Consider the following 22,548-nt stretch of genomic DNA (forward strand, 5'->3'; position numbering starts at 1 on the left):
ACGATCGTTGGCTGGTGTTGTTGGTTGTTAAGGAAAAATAAGATACACACAGCTTGTTCGCTGATCATCTGTTCCTTTGAGATGTTGTGTGTGTTGAGAGGCTTCTCCTGCGAGTAGTCGCGGATTATTTAACAGTATTAATTTTTTGTGCTTTTTATTAAAGCCCAGTTTATTTTCATAAAAAAAAATAAGTTTTATTTCATAAACTGAGTGAATTAAAAAAAAAATAATTTTTAAATACAAAATTAATTTAAATGAATTTAAACTTTTTCTGAGCTTTATCAATTTGTTCTTTTCTTAACCACAATAGCCCAGAAAAAGTTTTTAATTCATTTAAATTAATTTTGTATTTAAAAATTATTTTTTTTTTAAATTATTTATTTTAATAGAAAAATTATAAAAACTCTATTGTATAACCATTTACACAAAATTTAATTGACTTTGGTTACTATGAAATTATCTATTGACACCATAAAAATTGGCACCATATAATTGACACCATAAAAAATGGTTACACATCGACTTAAAAGTAAAAAAAAAAAATACTCATACACCACAGTGTCCAACTTTGTGTAATTGATTTGTGGATTTTGATTTGTTTTGAAAACTAAGGCCATTATGCAATTAATAAAATCGTTATAGGGGTTTCATATAATAAACATCGGAAGGGTTCAAATTGGTTCTTGATCGAAATAAGATAATTTTATAAAATAAACAAAAAAGCAGTAAACGTTAGGTATTAGGAAGAAAATTGAAATAGTTTGTTACGTTTAAAATGCCTTATTTCTTATCAGTATTTTGGTGTTTTATTTAAAATTAAAAAAATTAACCAACGTCTACCATAATTTTTAAAAAAAAATTCAAAAACTATGTAGATACTTAAAAGTTGAATTTGTCGTTTGGGAAAAAGTATAAAAAAATAAAACAAACGTTGTATTGAAAAGGTACTTGTCAACATAGTTTTTCGAAAAACCTATGCGTATTTCGTTTTCAAAATCGAAGAACACCGGTTTAAAAAAAAAGTACATGGCTATGGTACTGATGTTCCAAAAAACTCTTTATAGAGTCTTCCAAAAAATGGTAAGGTTGTGGTTGTGGCCACATAAACAGGTAGACAAATAGACTGACAGAAACATAAAGTACAAATATATTGAAAGTTAAAATAGATGGATTAATGTCATTTCTAGATCTTATTTAAAAAAAAAATTATTTTTGTATGCAATGCATTCGTTAAGCTATCACTACATACGTCGTCCCTTTGAAAAGAAAAAAAGATAGATGCATTTCTTCATTCATACAAATTTTGAATTTATCTACTTTTTAAAGTGTAGAAAAAGGGCTTAAAGTAAAATCATACAATATCTTTCAAATGGAAGACATTGAACTTTTCACCGAAAAACCCAAAAAGCTGACAAGTGGTAAAACTTTTTTTTGTTGACCCTGATGCTCAAGAATGTCACATATTTTTTCTTTTATACCTACTCGCATATTAGAAAGAAGACAAACAGAAGAAACACTTTCAATCAATTGCAGACATATTAAATACAGATACATAGCTTGTCGTCTGCTCCTGCCAACTTGAATGGCATTATTGTTTTTTACTGTCACATATTAAAATTGTAATGTTACTTAGTAGGACGAATTTTAATATTCAATGATTTGGGAAAAAGTAACTATTGTTAAGTCCATTATCTAATATTGACTTAAAGTTTTTATTAAGGTCAAAAAATCTAGTACAAATCCAGTTTTTCAAATTCGTGGTTTGAAAAAAGCGGCACATAGGTAAAGTAAACTTTTTTTTGATTTAAGAAGAACATTTTCAGAGATCGGAATTAACAAAATCCAATTCAACAAGTAACTTGAATGTTTACCCTCTTCAGGCACACCTCTTTTTTGTGACGTGATAGGCACACGGGTGCGAATTTGGTTTATACTTTTTCATGTCGCTAGAACTTTTTTCGGTCACAATATTTTATAGAGAATCAAATATGAAAATGATGTAGAATATTCCGAGGAATTCGAATATTGTATTCACAATTCCGACAAAAAAATATTTTCACCCTTATAAAGAGCCTTTTTTGTGACCACTTTTTTGAAAAATCGTAATTTCTTTAATTTTGTCTTGACAAATTCGCACCCGTGTGCCGACAGAGGGTTAATCGTATTTAATTACAGTTAATTAACTTTCTCATTTCTTGTCAGAAATCTTTCCTCCAGTTTTTTGAGAACTTTTTTTTTAATAAATTTTTTTAAAAATCCTAAGGACCCTTAATTTTTTAAATTTAATTTTCAAACTTTCCAAACTCCACGAGGAATAAAAAGAAAATACAAACATGCTTCTTTCAACACACACCCATATAACATTTATTAAGAAGAATGATGATATAGCAGGTAGATACTATCACATATCATATTGTCATTCAATCTGTTGCCATTAAATAAATTGGTGATGTATTTATTTAGAAGGCAAATAGGTAATATGTGTCACACCATCATCACCTTTTTCTAATATCAAAAAATCCAATTAATATCGTTGCAAAATCGAAATAAAGTATTGACATCATTCTTAAGAATATTGTATATGCAGCAGAATTATGGGGAAGGATATTGGATGGTGGATAAACTCATATTGACTAAGCGTGTGTGCAAATAAATTGACAATAATATTAAAAGCCCTTTCTCCATAAGCACAAACACAAACAGTCAAAGTTCTCTATGTCAATATTTCTACAGAAAAAACAATATTAAAATTAAAAAGAAATGATTTGATGGAAAAGGAGTTGTACTTAGCAAAATGATATGGGATTACGGCTATAATTGAATTCTTGGAGGTCATGGTTTGGCTTGTAATAAAACAGGTTTCACGTGGCTTGAAAAATTAAACGTAGATTCAACATCAGTTTATTTTTCTGTTTTTTTTTTCAAAGTCATGATATTTTTTCTATAAAATTACATGTGTTTTACTTTGAATTTGCAATTCTTGCTTTATCGCATAATCATTCCGAAAAGTAGTTACATTAATTTAGTTCTCTTAACTTAAAATTGTTTTTTTTTTCCTATAATAATAATAAAATAAAAATCTGGCAGTACCGTAATCAACCGTTATATCGGGAAGGTTTGTTTTGGGATACTACTTTTAGTTTAAACATTTATTTTGTTAGTGAAATTATAATCCACATGTCGAAGCCATTGTGAATTAAGAAATAAATAACAATTATATTCAAAACTTCATTTCCGGGATTTCATTAGGACTCCATATTAATAATGTAAAAAATAATGTAGTGCAAATTTTTGGCATTTTCAATCAGAAACCTATTCAGGAATCACTAGAATACATTTTTTTTCAAAAAAAAATGATCAAAAAATTAAAATAAAACGCACGACTGGGGTCGCACGTACTTGCTCTTATGATTAAAGTAGCTCTTATCTTAAAGCATTTCATGAATAAAAATTAGGGAAAATTATAATTTCATAATTTGATTTCATTAAAGCATACCTAATTCTGATAACACTGGTCTGCAAGGAAATCCTCCTTTAAATAAAACTATACTTTTCTAAAGGATTTTTGTATGCTGATTCCGAATCCGAATTCAGAATTGACCTAGCACGTCACGTTTTTAAAATATTCCCGTTAGAAAATCTTTTAATCTTTTTTAATTGAAATTGATATGGTTTAAAAAAAAAACTTATTTTTTTCTTTCAAATTCAATTTCAATCTTCCCAATATCTCTTTTCTTCTCCGAGACATCTTAATTGAAGTAAGTTTAGAAGGTTTGGCATATCTAAAAATTAATATATCTTTCTCCCTAGAACAAAAGTATACTTTTCTAATGGACTTTAGTGTGCTGATTTTGAATCCGAGCTCAAAAAGTAGTTTTTTTTGAGATTTTCTAAAAAAAACTTGATTTTGTGATACTCTAATGCGAATATCTTAAAATCCTGACGTGATAGAATTTTTTTGACTTCTGATGTAAAAGAACATATTTGGTGTCAATCGATAGGTCATATAATGAAGAATAAGTCCTCCAAATTTGAGCTCAATGCGACAAATAGTTTTAATTATATACAAGTTCAAATGATTCTAAAAGAGGGATTTTTTAGAAACTACTCACATTTTTCAAAAATCATTTTTACAAAAATGGTACCTGATAGAATTTTTCTGATACCAGATTTAGATTCAGGAAAGTCTAATCTTTCATAATATCAACAAATTATTTGAAGGAGAAAAAAAGTTAAATTTTGCAGACCAGTGTAATATAAAAAAATATAAAATCTGTTTTTTTAACGAAACATCTTTTTTAATGATTTTGATAAAAAAACATAGTATGCCATCTAATTAGTAAAAAGAAGTTTTTAGAAAAATAAATTTGAAAATCGTTTAAATTTAAAAAACAAAAGTTGGTATATGCCATTTTGAAGAAATAATTTAGTTACACTTAAAACCGAAATTTCGAAATATTTCACTTTACAAAAAATTGATTTTTCAAAAAAAAAAAAAATTTAAATATTTTTTAAAAATCCAAAAAAATTGTGACAGTAAGGTACTTAAATGCTTTTATATAAAAATTTTCATTTAAATCGGGTTAGTCGTGTAAGAGACGACAGGTACCGATAATGAAATAATTTTTTTTATTTCGCAAGTTGGGCCTTATTTCCTTGCCGCCGGGTACAAAGGGGTTAAGTCATAACTCATAAATGATAGTTTGCCAGAAAATGCGAAGTTAAGCTAATCGATGAATTTTTGAGCATTGATTCTCTTATTTTTATATTAAAGAGTTGTTCTAAATTTATGTTTTTGATAAAAAATAAAAGAGAAAAAAGAGGTCATTCTTATTTCATCGAAACCAGAAAAGTGTAATTTTGTGACTAAACCCCTTTGTACCCGGCGGCAAAGATTTGTAATATTACACACAAAAATTCGAATCAAAATCGTTAGAGCCGTTTTTGAAAGAAATTTACTAATCTATTTCCGTTATATTGCAGGTACCGTTCTAAAAAAAATCAATTATCCCTCTAGGGAATCACCAAGAAGTTTAACTACCAAATTTTAAGCAAATCACTCTAGTGGTTTAGCCTGTAGCTCGAGATAGAGACAGATAGACGGACAGAAAGACAGACAGAATTGCGAAACCCACTTTTTTTTACATTCATTTTCATCGTAATGTCATGTCTGATTGTTATCTCGAGTTGGTCTTTGTTACGCATCCTCAACTATAGTATCTACCTACCTACCTACATTTCAAGTAAAAAATCACTTATGGCATAGACATCTCTGATATATGCCAAAATGGATTTTTTTTTATAGAAACTTGACCTAAGCAACGAAATAAAATCATATATGATTATTAATAGCCTATTATCTTTATAAGTTTCTTGATAAACTTATTTATTTATCTTAGAGCCGATTTTTCAATCTTCTAATAAACAGTCAGTTAACTGTTCGACGAATAAAGTTATTAGGCTCATAAACAATCAGATAAAAACATTGAATTTTTCAATCAAGAATAATTTATTCTACAGAATAACAAAAAAAAATTGTCAAATTCAAAAATATTTAAAATTAAACGTCATTTTTATTCATGATTGTTTTTGTTTTCTTGTGTTCCACTGTATTTTTTTTCAAAATTCTTTCAAAACAGCTTTGACAACTGACACAATATTTTTGTTGAGATTATTCCTTAGAATAATTTTTATTCGTCTCTGAAAGAAGCAGATAGTTTTATTTTAAGGAATAAGCTATATCTGCTTGTTGAAAAATTGATTTTTTCTCTATCCTTAGGAATAAGTACTAAATGATTGTTTAACTGACTATTGAAAAATTGGCCCTTAGTGAACCGAAATACATTACATTCGAAATAATTTTTTTCAGCAAAACTTTGAACACGCTTCTGATAAGAAAAACTAAAAAAAAATAGTATGAAATTAATCCCAAAATGTAAAAAAATTAAAAAATTAGAGCTCCTATAGAAAGGAACCAGTATGATTTTTAGGCTGAGTGAACCCACTCGCATTAGGTTCAAAAACGAATTTTCTGGAAAATGTTAACAAACAGTTAAAATAAGCATAACTTTAAAATTATTACGAAATTACCTCTAAAATGTGGAACACTTAAATATTGAAAAAAAATGGAGGTCCTAGAAAATAAATGAATGTGGTTTTTAGGTTAACTGGCCCAAAGTACATTCAGTTTAATATACATTTTTCTGGAAAATTTTAATAAAGGCTCAAAAAAAGGAAAACTTGAAAATTAGGATGAATATTCTCCCAAATATGAAAAATTAAATAATTCAAAAACACCAATATGATTTTTGAGCTTACTGAACCCAAATCCATAAATCTTTCTGGAAAATTTTAAAAAGTTGAAAATTGTTGGCCAGTGTTATGATTACGACAAAAATCAAATAAATTGTAAATTAATTTTTTTTTTAGAAAAGCCATAACCTGTTTAAGGAAGAGTTTGGAAGTATCAAAGAAGACTTTTAAGAGCAAAGCAAAAAATAAATGTTTTGAAATATGTACCTCGTTTAAAAAAGCAAGCTCCGAAAACCATCTAGATATTTTTAACATCTTTAGTTATTTTCATTTTCTCGTCTTTATAAGGAATTAAGTGGAATATGCTTGTGTGATTGTTCGGTACAGTCTGTTTTCCATCTGATTTCAACAAAACTTCCCTTTAAGCCAGATAAAGATTATAAGTATCATCTTTGTGAATGAAAACTCATCACCATATAAAATAATAAATAAACTGAAATATACTAGTCACTAGTAGTCAGTTTAGAAAAATCATAAATAAATAAAAAAGTTGCACGTCTGTATACACCGTTAGGTATGTAAGTAGATATGGGTGTGAAAAATCTTTCCTAGTTCACACTCTAGTTAACAACAACCTCTGAATTAAATGCTCCTTTATCCTTGTCAGCTCATTGTAAAATAAAAATAAATTAGGAATTACTTCAAAAAGCTTCATCTACTACACAACACTATCTCGTCTCAACACATCTAACCAGATGGTGTGTAGTTGGTCAAAAGCCCTTTGTCCCGAGTGGATTCATTCATAGTTTTTTCACAACACCTTCATTTGAAACCTCCATCCTGCACAACACCTGCTATCGCTTCTACTAATTATTACATATTGTAACTTTTACAGTTTCTTTTTTTATTTTTTAGTTTTAATTTTGTACACGGAAGCCAGCAGCAAAGGGGTCATGCACACGCGATGTACCTATTTGTCCTTCACTCTCTCAACAACTAGCAATAGCAAGCAACTCAGCAACTCAGAACTCAGTTTTTAACTTGTCCTGTTTTGGTATCATATTGGCGACATAGAATCTTGCAGCCCCATCCTGCAAAATATTTACGTGTTAGTGTGTTGTTTTTTTTATATTTCAATGGCGTCAACATACTAGAGGTAATGTTTGCTATTGCAACATGCCACGAGAGAGAGAGGAAAGACGCTACTAGCGACTATAGCGACGACGTTCAAATTAAATTTCCCTTTCAAAAATTTCTGTGGCAAAATATTTAAAATGCATCAAGGAAACCTTTTTGCGAAGGGAAAAATATGCGGACGATTAGCGTCGAGGACATCGTTATTGTTGCTGTCTCTTTTTTTTTTGTTGTTGTTGTTCTTGTTAAGTTGTGTCGTTGTAGTTGTCAGTTCGTCGTCGCCATGCTGACGATGTTTGTTTACAATTTTATCGAAGTGAATTTGTTAAGCTCCTTTTGTTTTTGATGCATTGCACTGGAATAGAAGCTGCAGGAACATCATCAGCATCCTGCCATAACAGAATCCATTTGCATTCGTTTTATAATGTTTTTTTTTCTAGGCAAGGTAAAAATATGAAGAGCAAAGGGATCAAAAACAACAGACTGGTTATAGTTATGGCATTTATGTATTTTCTTTGAAAGAGTTCCTTCGAAAGCTTACATCAAAGTTATACCAGTCTAAGTGTACAGAACGAAAAATAATGGAAAATTATTATTTTGTTGTATTTTGTATCTCTTTAAAGTCAAAACTATCATTTTAATTAGAATTTCTCTTTTTCGTTTATGTTGGTAATTTTATTAAAAGAATAGTTTATGATTTCATTTATTTGTATACAAAGAAGTTTTCGTTTGAGTAAGAAATTTTGTTGTTTAGAGAAAAAATTTATTAACTTGTGTTTTATTCACTACTGAAAATTAATTAAATCTTTTGCCGACCTTTCACGAGTCTAATCTTGCCGTGCGGCGACAAGCTTTTCGGTGTTAAACGCCTCTTATGAATCTATGTCCTAGGTGACTAAATTGACAATCCCAATAGAAGACTCGTAGTCGACTTTTGCCGTGCGGATTTTTGTGCGGCAAAAATCGACTCGTAAACAGTCGGCATTAGGGAAAATGGTATTCAATCAACAAAAATAGGTTTGTTATATTTTTATTGAGTGAAAGTATCCAGTTTTCACTCATTGATTTATGGAAAAATTTAGGGAGCCCAGCATTTTGAAGGAAATTTAATTTTCTTTTTTTTCTTTAGAGCAATGATTATGCCTATCTCAACCAAAAAAAAAAAAAATACAACTAAAAAGCAAAAATACTCAAAAAATCGAATTTTTTTATATTTTTTATATTTTTTTATATTTTTTTTATGATTGTTTCAACTGTTTTGGTATGGATTTTTTTTGTTTCAATTTTTAAAAAAACATTGTTCTAATAGAGAATTTAATTCTCTACAAAAAGTATGTAATATATCAAAATTTTGCTTGCTTTACGAGAAATATTGAAAAAAAAGGGGGCGTTTGCACCCCTATCTTCAATTTCCACCCTCTCATTTAAAAGCACTCCGCGGTTTTATCTTCTCTTATAACCTATTGAACGATTCCTGCAATTGAAACCCGTGAACGTCTTAGTTCCATTCTCTACGACATAATCAATAGCCTATCTATAATACACCGAAAAAAAAAAAACAATATCATAATAGGTATGTAATTTTTCTTTCAAAAGGCAATTTATTTTTTTGGGACCCCTTAGTTATATATATTTTTTTAGATGAAATACTATGTGGCTGGCTACCAATTCATTGAAAAATATATTTTGTCCCTCTTGTGTCCGAAGTGATTCATTGTCTCCTTACAGGGCCTTGGCGTGTGGGGGGCCCCGGGGCACCGCCCCACTTGCCCCAATGATGTGTACGCCCCTGATTTAAATATAAATTTATTCATTTTGTCTAGGGACACAATAAATTAACTGTACAAATGTCCCACCTGTGTCGAGTAATGTCCCAATCTTCCAATGTTTTTCGATGCAATATGAACGCTATTTTACAATTACAGTCTTATCTCTTATTAGACCAGCCAAATTGTATTTGGTTGTAGGTCTGAGAAATAATTCGGGCTTTAAATACACTGGTCTGCAAGGAAATCCTCCTTTAAATAAAACTATACTTTTCTAAAGGATTTTTGTATGCTGATTCCGAATCCAAAGTCAGAATTGACCAAGCACGTCACGTTTTTAAAATATTCCCGTTAGAAAATCTCAAAAACCCATTTTTTGCTGTTTTCGAAGAAATACTTTGGCATAATGTAATCTTTTTCAATTGAAATTGATACGGTTTATGAAAGAACTTATTTTTTCGTTCAAATTCAATTTCAATCTTCTCAATATCTCTTTTCTTCTCCGAGATATCTTAATTTAAGCAAGTTTAGAAGGTTTGGCATATCTTACCATAAAGAAACTGATCTCTAAAAATGAATATATCTTTCTCCCTAGAACAAAATTATACTTTTCTAATGGACTTTAGTGTGCTGATTTTGAATCCGAGCTCAAAAAATTTCGGCCAGCTCTGGTTTTTGAGATATAGTAGTTTTTTTGAGATTTTCTAAAAAAAACTTGATTTTGTGATACTTTAATGCGAATATCTTAAAATCCTGACGTGTTCGAATTTTTTTGACTTCGGATTCTAACTCAGCATATCAAAAACTATAAGAAAAGTGTACTATTGTTTTTAGGAGAAACTAATCTGAAGCTTTACAAGGCAGTTTATCGAATAGTTTATTAAAAATAAGATATTTCTAAATAGAAAAATAGTATATAAAATTACAAAACACGTAAAAATTTTGTTTAATGTTTTTTATTTTGGTTTTTTTTACATATTTGACTTTTTAAATATAATGGGCATTGATATTTTACATTTTCCTTAATTAAGGTGCTTTTGTTCATGTAGGATTTACTAAAAAGTGAAGGATTTCGAAATGTCTGCTTTTATTGTCAATCAGTATTTAAAAAGATGAGTAAACATGAATGTAAAAGAACATATTTGGTGTCAATCGATAAGTCATATTTTGAAGAATAAGTCCTCCAAATTTGAGCTCAATGCGATAGTTTTAATTATATAGAGTCATTTGGGGTAAGATCGCGCAGTGGGTAAGAGCGCGCACTGCTTATTTCTCGAGTTGTGTCCAAAAAAAACTAAAACTGAAAATGAGGAAATCAGCGCTTAGTAAGACGTCAATAAGTGATAACCTTCGGGAGTGTGTGCTCAGCTCCATTTTATTTTAAAACAGGCTTGAAAAAATATGACTAAAAACAAAAAAAAAAAAGTTGTGCGGGAAAAGTGTGTGGCGTCGGCGTGGGAGCATTATATACCGAAAGTAGCATATATTTTTGAATTGTGCCTATTTATATTTGATTTAAGTCAAAAATTTGTTAGACTTTCTTATATTTTATAATAAATTTGATAAATAGAAAAAAAAGTACCTTTGTGGGTAAAATCGCGCAGTCCTTTTTTGTGGGTAAGAGCGCGCACTTCTTCCCATATTAAACTTTTCTTTTTTCAACAAGACAGAGAAATGTCAAACTTGAATCTTGAGAAACGAAGGCTTTTATTCCTTAATTTCAAAAAAGAAAGGCAGTTTTCTTTTAATTTAATTAGAAATATTATTTTGTTTGTTTTATTTTGTAAATAAAGTTTAAGTTTTTGTATTTGAACTTAATTTGTTTTTTCTTTTATATTTTCATTAATTTTAGTGAAAACTTGGAAGTTTTGAAACAAAGTTTTGTTTAACTAAGTATAACATAAAGTTTTTAGAAATTTAGTTCACGTAAACTGTCAAGATTCCTATTAAAACTATGTGCGCGCTCTTACCCAAGATTTTGCGCGATCTTACCCTGACTTTGGGGTAAGAGTGCGCACATTGACTTCATTTGGTTTTTGTTTATAATCATATGAAATATTTAAACTAAAAAACTTTTTTTTGTGTTTTCTTGTTCCCAAAATATAGGTTTATCAAACGTAAAAAACTTTATTCTGATATCTCTTATAGAATCTTCACAATTTTGCCTTAAAGTGAAAAGTGCGCGCACTTACCCCAACTGACTCTACAAGTTCAAATGAATCTAAAAGAGGGATTTTTTAGAAACTACTCACATTTTTCAAAAATCATTTTTACAAAAATGGTACCTGATAGAATTTTTCTGATACCAGATTTAGATTCAGGAAAGTCCAATCTTTCATAATATCAAAAAATTATTTGAAGGAGAAAAAAAAAGTAAGTAAAAGTAAAAAGTAAATTTTGCAGACCAGTGATATCAGCCAAAAATGCTCTATAAAATGTGTTTTATGATATTTAAAATGTTAAAACAATATTTTTATTATCAGGATGATATTTAAATGTCAAATGTCATTTTGAAAATTTTTTTTGATATTTTATTATCATTTTTTTATATCAATTTCTCATTCCAAATTATTGAAAAATATTAAATAAAAAATTCTTAATGTGTACTAATTTAAAGGCGCTTTATGTTTTTTCGAAGTAAAATGTATGATTTACTAAGAAAATACGTATTTGCAATATTAGTTGAACAAATAAGATGTTAAATTCAATTATGTCCCCCAAACTTACATAAGTATACTCATGTTTTTTTTTCTATTTCAACGTTTCTTCTCACAAAAACAAAACCATATATGTATATCTATACCTATCCAATCAAAATTTTACAAGATTAAATAACACCCATTTTCGCTTAACTCATTTAGTTCTGACCAATGAGAAAAATGTTAATCTCTTGTTTGTATTTCCAAACCCAAAAATCACATGTCATAGCTTAACATAACTTTAGAATTTGTAACTCTAGTTTTTCGTAACTTCGGTTTTGCGTAACTTTGACGCTCGTAACTCTGTCGCCCGAAACTCTGGTATTCGTAACTTCGTCGGTTTCCCAAAATCTAGTCAACATTGATATTTTAATTGTCAAAATAAAATTTTCATTATCCGACAATAAAATTAAAAAAATGTCAATATGATATTATAAAATATCAAAATTGACTTTTGTCACTCAAAAATGTCAATTTGATAGCTTTTATTATCAAATTTTTTTTCGTTGTATGGAGATTGTTTTTTTTTTTTTAGAAAAAAAGGCGTTGTAAAATGTGTTAAAGAAAAATGACTCAAAAAGACTAAAAACAATAGATTTTGAAAGTCCATATTTCATTGCACTTAAAAGTCTGGAGTGATCCAAAAAAACTTTTTCAAGTGTATGTTGCTTATTTACTCAGCTTTCAGGTTTTTCTGTTCAGATTGATCGTTTATTACTCAAGATATAGCCTGAATACTTGGTATGCAGAAAAAAAAACGACAAAAAACTTTGAAAAATCATGTTTCGAAACCTATCCATAAACATTTTTTTAGATAAGATTTTCTAGTTTCCTATGCTCAAATCTATATGAAAAGTATAAAGGCACTTGGTGTGCAAAATTTTTTTATTTTTTTATTAACTAGTGTAATCAACCACCCTGCATTATTGAAGATTGATTACACTGGTCTGCAAAATTTAACCTTTTTTTCTCCTTCAAATAATTTTTTGATATTATGAAAGATTAGACTTTCCTGAATCTAAATCTGGTTTCAGAAAAATTCTATCAGTTACCATTTTTGTAAAAATGATTTTTGATTTTAGATTCATATCAACTTGTATAAAATTAAACCTATTTGTCGCATTGAGCTCAAATTTGGAGTACTTATTTTTCATAACATGACCTATCGATTGACACCAAATATGTTTTTAAAATACTGATTGACAAAAAAAGCAGACATTTCGAGATCCTTAACTTTTTAGTAAATCCTACATGAACAATAGCATCTTAATTAAGGAAAATGTAAAATATCAATATCAAAATTCAAATATGTAAAGAAAACCATAATAAAATACATTAAACAAAATGTTTACGTGTTTTGTTATTTTATATACTATTTTTCTATTTAGAAATATCTTATTTGTAATAAACCATTCGATATACTGCCTTGTAAAGCTTCAGATTTGTTTCTCCTAGAAACAAAAGTATACTTTTCTTATAGTTTTTGATGTGCTGAGTTCGAATCCGAAGTCAAAAAATTCTATCACGTCAGGATTTTAAGATATTCGCATTAAAGTATCACAAAATCAAGTTTTTTTTTAGAAAATCTGAAAAAAAAACTAATATATCTCAAAAACCAGAGCTGACCGAAATTTTTTGAGGTCGGATTCAAAATCAGCACACTAAAGTCCATTAGAAAAGTATAATTTTGTTCTAGGGAGAAAGATATATTAATTTTTAGAGATCAGTTTCTTTATGGTAAGATATTCCAAACCTACTAAACTTACTTAAATTAAGATATCTCGGAGAAGAAAAGAGATATTGAAAAGATTGAAATTGAATTTGAAAGAAAAAAAATAAGTTCTTTCATAAACCGTTTTAATTGAAATTTTAATTGAAAAAGATTACACTATGCCAAAATATTTCTTCCAAAACAGCAAAAAAATGGGTTTTGAGATTTTCTAACGAGAATATTCTGACTTCGGATTCGGAATCAGCATACAAAAATCCTTTAGAAAAATATAGTTTTATTTAAAGCAGGATTTCCTTGCAAACCAGTGTTATTTATTTGTAAGAGTAACGCCTATCGACTGCCTAAATCATAAAAAGCAAGCAAAATATATCAGTTAAAAAAGTTGTACACTGTGGCGTATGAGTACTTTTTTTTATCAAAAAACAAAACCGACTTCTATGGATGAAAACTGGTTTTTATGGTTTTTCCAATAGTTCCTATGCCTATAACTGAACTGAAATGGGACATTGCAGCCACCAGCTTTCCAATACAAAAAGAATTATCAAAATTGGTTCACTCAGTCAAAAGTTATGAGGTAACAAACATAAAACAAAAAACGAATTGAATACCTCCTCCTTTTTGGAAGTCCTTAAAAAAAAATTTCAAATTGCAATACGGTGTTAAAAAAATTAACGCAACGTAAAAATAATTAAAATAATTTCAACGCGACATTAATACGTGCTCTGTTTGCCGATGCATTTAAGAGAAATTTCGAGAACTTTATAATCATCTGTCAATTATATATATATGTATATTATACTACTTTATAAGGAGTATTTCAAAATAAAAGAAAATGTTTGTTTCTCAAATAATTGTTTATTTTTAAGTGTCTCAAGGTAAATGTCAAATCTATTGTTGACTTTAGCTGAGCGATAAAAGATTCAACACAAAAAGTTCTATGAAAATAAAAGAAATTGGCTTCTAGTTCAAAGGATTCTTCTTTCTCACTTGCGTCATCAATGATTAGACTTTTATGTGTTTTGTAGATCCTTTGTTGACAGTATTCAATTCAAAATCTTTTTTTTTTCAATAATCAAAAAAAAAAAAAAAAATACATTATGTATGTAGAGTAGATGTGTTGGTACCTACTTATATTATAGAAATTAAAACTCATCTTTTTCCAACATGCGAGAACATCCTCGCGCACACATCGTTCATTGTTGCACACATCACACTCCATTAAATGTTGTCAGTCATATAAACTTTTGTAATAAAAAGTAACGTGTATTCTTGTGTCTTTTTTTTTTTTGTATTTTTTGCAGACGATTAACAGAAGTGACACACTGTTCGCTGGCTGCCGCTCTAACTACAGTGGTCCTTCTTCTATTTCTGGGCAGCAAATTTTAGTTTTTTTTTTAACTTTTTTTCTTATATACCAACAAGGACGAAAAGTCAACAATAATAAAAACCACTGAAACTGAACGTGTAACAATTAGAGATACGTACGCATCATGCTAAATGGAAAATGTGGCCTAAAGCAAAAATCAGCCTCTCTAACAGAAATGAATGTAAACAACTGTCACATTGGAATTGCATCGCACAATCACAATCATCATGAGGATAAAATATCAATACGGTCCATTAGTTCGGACGATATATCGGGGGCATTAGGTGGGCGATGTTGTAGTGCAGCGGCTAGAAATCCAGCAATAAAAACTGGACGTAGGATACAACTTTTTCAGGTGAGTTTATTTTTGTATTTGTTTGTTGTTTTTTATATGAGTAAAAAAAAAAGGTGACAGGTGATACATGTACAAGTACAATCTCTTCTCATGTTTGAGTGTTGTTTATAGATACTTTACAACACTTTCACGTATATGATTCTTTAGGGCTATGAAGAGTAAAAAGAGATTACTCGTAAGCCTCGTATGTACATATCTTATATTTTGAAACACACTTAATTAAAATAAGCACCTTTGGGACTTAATTCAACAGAATAAATTAAATTTAAGGAAGTTTTAATCCTTCAAACTATTAACATAAATTCTTTAATATCATTTGAAAAGTGCGCAGATCTGGGCATTCTCATTGATGATATTAAACCTACAGTAATTTTCATACAAGAAACACACTTAACATCTAAACACAAAAGACACTTTAACAACTACAATTTTATAAGAAACGATTCAGGGGTTGGAACCGGAATTCTTATCAAAGACTCAATCCAACACTCAGTTATTCACTTTAATAGTAACATAATCTCGGCTACAATCATAAGTATACATTTCGTTGACTCCCTTGGCCAATCGGACAGGATTGCTTTGGTTTCAATTTATGTACCATGTAACACCGGACATTCATTAAATCAAGCCCTTGATGACCTCTTTGATACATTAACCGGATTTAATCATTATATTATTGGTGGGGACTTTAATTCCCGACATCCAATGTGGAGGGACAATGTAACTAACCAAAATGGCTCAAATCTTTTTAATTGGTATCAAAATAATTTTCTTCGGGCAGATATAATTTTTCCTGGTGAACCAACCTTTCCTAGATCAAGTTCTTATATTGATTTCTTTTTAACTTCTCCCAGCTTAACGTCTAGTTTTTCTCAATCTCAAAATTTCTCTTGTCTTACTCTTGATGCAATTTCTGACCATTTCTCTGTTTTATTAGCTCTCAATATAATTAATTTTTATCCCCTTCCAAGTACTCAAATTCATCCAGTCTCATTCAAATATACTAATTGGAATATTTGTAATAGAGATCTTGAACGTATCATTTCGAACCACTGTTTCCCAAATGATGTAAATTTATCAAATTCAGAAATTGATAATCATATAGAATTCTTAACTAGTGCTTTGAATACTTGCATGTCTAATCATTCTTCAATTCTTAAAATTAAAAACTCTTACAGTAACATTAGTGATAACACAATTAACCTCATGAAAACCAGAAAAATTTGGAAACGTCAACTTAAACGCATTTTTCATAGTAATGGAAATCGAAGAAATCAAATATATCAAGAACTTTCTGCTCGGATCTTCTGTTTAAGCAAAATTATAAAAGACAAAATAAGAATCGACTTAAACGAAAAACTTAAATCAAGACTTCAAAACCTTAAACCTTCATCCCAAGTTTTTAAAGAGATTAACCAACTAACTGGTCGTAAAAAATCCAGTCCCTCTCAACTGCCACTATCATATAGAAATACTATTCTCTTAACAGACTCCGACAAGATAAATGCATTTCAAAATTTCTTTTCTGAATTATATGCAGATCATAGTATTTCCTTCAATCCAGTCACTGCCCTTGAAGTTTCAACTTCGAAAAGTGCATTTCTCACTTATAATAACAACCCTACCATTTCTTCTTTTTCTCGACTAAACAAATCAGACTTTCCCTCCGAAAATAATTTCATTTCGACTTCCTATATTGAAAACACAATCCTAAACTTAAATAATAAAAAATCTTCGGGACCTGACAAAATTTCGAATTTTTTTATTAAGAAATGCAACAAACCAATTTTAATCCCGCTAACTATAATAATTAACAACTGCTTAAATAATTCATACTTTCCCAAGGCTTGGAAGGAAGCCATTTTAATTCCAATTAAAAAAAAAGGAAATTGCAATAACATTGATAATTTTAGACCGATCTCACTAATTTCAAATCTGGGAAAAATTTTAGAACGCGCTATTTACAAACAAATTGAACCTTTCTGTGATGACAATAATACTATCCCAAATACTCAATTTGGGTTTAAAAAAGGTCACTCTACAGAGCATGCAATAATGATCTTAGAAAACCACATTTTAGAAAATTTGAGAAGACGAGAATGTACTGTCACATGCGCGTTAGATCTTAAGAAAGCATTTGATTCTATGTGGCATGACGGTCTCATCTTTAAAATGATCTCCTTAAATTTCCCTGTCAATGTTATTAAAATTTTAATCAGCTTTTTATCAAACCGTTATCTTAGAATCAAAATTGGTTCTAATTTTTCAAATCTAGTTCAAGTCCATTCTGGTGTCCCGCAGGGTTCCTTTCTGGGCCCTTTTCTTTACAACATTTTCATTCACGACTTTCCATCTTCGATAGGTGCTTCACGGAGTATTCAATACGCCGATGACACAATAATATTTGCCTCTCATGAAAGACCTCATGAAGGCCTTGAATTAATTAAATCTCACCTTAATCAAGCGATTACTTATTTCGATAAATGGGGCATTTCACTCAACTTCCAAAAGTGTGAATTAATATGTTTCAGAAATGCTTCTCCCAGAGGTCATTACCTGGCAGTAAGAGAGAGTAAGCAACTTAATCTCTCTATACAAGGCAACACAATTCCACTAAAAAATCAAATAAAATACCTAGGCATAAACCTTCACCATAGATTAAAAATGAACATTCACGCTCGGCTTTCACTTAACAAGAGTAAGGCCGCTGCTGCTCAACTTAAATTTCTATTTCGATCTAGATTTGTCGATAAAAATACGAAGCTTCTTTTGTATAAATCACTTATACGACCTATACTTGCTTATGGCTTTACTTCTTGGTTCAAAATCTCCCCTACAGTAGCCAAGGAATGTCAAATTTTCGAACGATACATATTACGAAATTGTGTCCATAAATATAAGAGACCTGGAGGAAAATGGTATAGAAACTCAATTATATATGACGAAGCTGAAATCAAACCGCTGCTATCTTATCTTTCCGAATTAGCAATCAAAAGAATACATTCATTTCGTTACCACGAAAACCCACTTATAAGGAATTTGTATTCTGAAAATATTAATTTTAATTTAGAAGACAGATACTACGCTTCTCCAATTAGTTTAGCCAATCCCAACTCTTTACAACTTCTGCAACTCAATAATAACGAATTCCTTTCTGACTTCTTCAGGAGAAGTAGCCATGTCATAGATAGAGGATAACAATTCATAAAATTTTGTAAATACTTTTTTTTATCTTCAACCTTATTAAAAATGTTATATAAAGATTAAAACTATAACTGATATTAAACATTTTTTTTTGATAAATAACTATACGTTCCTTTTGTCAAACTTTAGTCATTTCACTTAATGAATTGACAAATACACATGCACTTTTTTATTTTAATTACTTTTTAGTTTTTTTTTTTTTATTGTTTGTTAGTTTTAAGTTGTATATACGTTTGTCTTTATATCTAGTTTTAAGAAAACCTACACATTTTGTAAACTCTGTAAGTGCCTTTGAGCAGCACTAAAATTGTTCCTATTACTATATAAGTTTCCTATCTTAACATATTATAGAATTACCAAGTCTATTAATTTAAATATTGAAATGTTAAAGCTAGACCAATTCTAAGTCAGTTTTTTTTTAAATATACTAATGTATTTCTAACATAAGTACTTTATTGTAATCAAAAATAAGTCTCAATAAATCTAAATTTGAATTTGAATTTAATCCTTCAAACAAAAAAATCTAATTAAAATAATCTGATGTTGTCAAGGGGAATTTTTTGCAATTAAACGTGTTTTTTTTATAATCCAAAAACTAGAGGATATATCTATGTAGTTCTCCTACAGCTTTAAAAAAAAGACATTTGACGTATTTCTCACCGACAATCGCGTGTTCAAGTCGTGATTTAAGGTATTGAATTAGATTTTAAATTCTCATGTTGGACCTATCTTAAAAATGGACGTTTCACTTGCTTTCAAGAAGAACCCTTAAAAATTCAATCAAAATCAATAAAGATGTTTCTGAGAAATAGTTACTTTAGAAAAGTGGCCAATTTTTGCTAAAGAGAATGCTATGAAATAACAATTTCTTCAAACTTGGTAATCAGCAGTTTTGGATGATTACCTGGAGAAAAAATTTAAATTTTGTTTAAGGACCAAAACAAAAATATTTTTCGGACTGTTGCCACAGAACCGTTTTTTTCTGAATTTTTCATATGAGTAACTCCAATAGCTTGTTTTCACTACAGCCCATATGAGATAATAACGCAAATAAGGTCAGTTCAAATAAATTTTTTTTCTTTTTTTATTTGACATTTTAAATGAGATAATTTGTGAAATAGTGAAAACAGTCTAAAACAAGTACCAAAAACACATTTTGTAGGTATTAAACAAAAGTTTCAGTTTTTAAAATTGAAAAGTCGATTTTTTGAAAACGGGTTGTTGAATTTATTTGTATTCTTATTTTTAAATGTTGATTACACTAGTTTACAAGGGTTTTGTTGCCGAAAATAAAATCACAACAAAAACATTACTGTTAAAAAAAGAGCCAAGTTCTACTATGTTGAAGTTATTCTAGCACAAAAAGTACTGAAATGTAAAAGTGTACCAAGTTCTAAAGCTTGGCTTTAAATTTGTATACATAAAATGTTGATTGTTCTCTTGACAATTTTTCTTTTAATTACCGATTTTTAAAGCTATTTGAAAAATTGCCAACTAAACAATCTACATTTTATGTATACAAATTTAAAGCCAAGCTTTAGAACTTGGTACACTTTTACATTTCAGTACTTTTTGTGCTAGAATAACTTCAACATAGTAGAACTTGGCTCTTTTTTTAACAGTAATGTTTTTGTTGTGATTTCACTACTTTTTGCAAGGTATTGCTCAGAGAAAATGGGCGGTTACCACGACCCTTGTCTAAAATTGTCAAATTTTAAATTTTTTCTTTTGTATAAACTACCAGGTCCACCATTCTACCAAATTATAATGTTCTACGAAAGTTAGAAATGCTCTATAATATTTGATGAAAATTCACCGGAAATAGGCAGTTGCCACGCCCCCCCTGGCTAAAATTCTCAGATTAAAAATTGTTTCCTTTGTATAAACTACCAGCTCTACCATTCTACCAAATTTCAAGATTCTACGATAATCAGAAGTGCTCTATAATACTTGATGAAAATTCAGCGGAAATGGGCGATTGCCACGCCCCCTGGCTGAAATTCTCAAATTTTAAATTTTTTATTTTGTATAAACAACCAGCTCTAACATTCTACCAAATTTCAAGATTCTACGATAATCAGAAGTGCTCTATAATACTTGATGAAAATTCAGCGGAAATGGGCGATTGCCACGCCCCCTGGCTAAAATTCTCAAATTTTAAATTTTTTAATTTGTATAAAGAACCAGCTCTAACATTCTACCAAATTTTAAGATTCTACGATAATCAGAAGTACTGTATAATACTTGATGAAAATTCAGCGGAAATGGGCGATTGCCACGCCCCCTGCCTGAAATTCTCAAATTTTAAATTTTTTTCCTTTGTATAAACTACCAGTTCTACCATTCTACCAAATTTCAAGATTCTACGATAATCAGAAGTGCTCTATAATATTTGATGAAAATTCAGCGGAAATGGGCGGTTGCCACGCCCCCTGGCTGAAATTCTCAAATTTTAAATTTTTTCCTTTGTTTAAACTATCAGCTCTACCATTCTACCAAATTTCAAGGTTCTACGATAATTAGAAGTGCTCTATAATATTTTATGAAAATTCATCGGAAATGGGCGGATGCCACGCCCCCTGAATTGAAAATCTCAAGTTTTCGATTTTTTCCTTTGTATACACCACAAGTCCTATCACCACGTAAAATTTCAAGTTTCTACGATATCGGGAAGTTCTCCATAATTTTGATGATCTGTCAGTGAGTCAGTGAGTCAGTTACGGTTTTCGCGATTTTTGAAGTCCTATATCTCAGAAACTACTCATCGTAGGAAGCTGAAATTTTGTGAGGAATTTGGGTTCGGCCAGCTCAACAAATGTAGTGAGTTTGAATATTCTGGCGTCTTTGGTGTGGAAGTTAGAGGGGGGTCGAAAATGGCCTGAGTTGTTTCCTGTAAATAAGGGTGTAGTGCCAAAGTTGCTAGAGAACTTGGCTGGGCACTACCGTGCCCCTTGATATACTTTTCTGAAGGTTTTCGGTGTCCGGACCTCGAATCCGAAGTCAGAACAAATTAATCAGCTCCCGTTTTTGAAATATTACCGTTAGAAAATGCAAAAAAAAACGTTTTTTTGAGTACTTCGGAGCTTATTGTTTTTGTATGTTTGTTTGAGAATATTTAGAAACGGTTTCTATAAAAACAGGCATCTTTCAATGCCTGTTTACATCTTTCCGATATTTTTTTTATTGAGCGAGATATCTTTAGATGATGTAAGTGGGTTTGGGTTTATATATTATAAAGGAGATTACAGTTTCTATGGTATTTACATACCTAATATGTCAAACAACTAAAGTTATCTCGGCAAGTAAAAAAGATCACAACAAAAACATTACTGTTAAAAAAAGAGCCAAGTTCTCTTATATTGAAATTATGCTGGCACAAAAAGTACTGAGATGTAAAAGTGTACCAAGTTCTAAAGTTTGGGTTCAAATTCGTAACAATAAAATTTTGATTGTTTACTTGGCAATTTTTGAAATAACTTTAAAAATCGATAATTAAGAAAAATTGTCAAGAGAACAATCAAAATTTTATTGATACGAATTTGAACCCAAACTTTAGAACTTGGTACACTTTTACATCTCAGTACTTTTTGTGCCAGCATAATTTCAATATAAGAGAACTTGGCTCTTTTTTTAACAGTAATGTTTTTGTTGTGATTTCATTACTTTTTGCAAGGTATGGCTGTAGAATATAAAATCTCTATATTTGATGAAAATTCAGTGAAAATGGGTGGTTGCCACGCCCCCTGCCTGAAATTCTCAAACTTTAAATTTTTTCCTTTGTGTAAACTACCAGCTCCACCATTCTACCAAATTTCAAGATTCTACGACAATCATAAGTGCTCTATAATATTTGATGAAAATTCAGCGGGAATGCCGGTTGCCACGCCCCCTGGCTGAAATTCTCAAATTTAAAATTTTTTCCTTTGTATAAACTACCAGCTCTACCATTCTACCAAATTTCAAGATTCTACGACAATCAGAAGTGCTCTATAATAATTTATGAAAATTCAGCGGAAATGGGCGGTTGCCACGCCCCCTGG

General features: G+C 29.8%; 1 protein-coding gene across 3 annotated transcripts in view; it reads left to right on the forward strand.

The window, feature by feature from the left end:
• The window catches only part of LOC129908202 (uncharacterized), an 80,594-nt gene that overhangs the window by 36,448 nt on the left and 21,598 nt on the right, over positions 1-22,548 (forward strand). For all 3 annotated transcript variants that reach the window (XM_055984558.1, XM_055984560.1, XM_055984559.1), the window contains exon 2: positions 14,885-15,304. In XM_055984558.1, the coding sequence (XP_055840533.1) occupies positions 15,074-15,304 (231 nt within the window). In that variant the 5' untranslated portion in view covers positions 14,885-15,073. The remainder of the gene's footprint in view (positions 1-14,884; positions 15,305-22,548) is intronic.

This window comes from Episyrphus balteatus, chromosome 2, assembly GCF_945859705.1.
Source record: "Episyrphus balteatus chromosome 2, idEpiBalt1.1, whole genome shotgun sequence".
Taxonomy (NCBI): Eukaryota; Metazoa; Arthropoda; class Insecta; order Diptera; family Syrphidae; genus Episyrphus; species Episyrphus balteatus.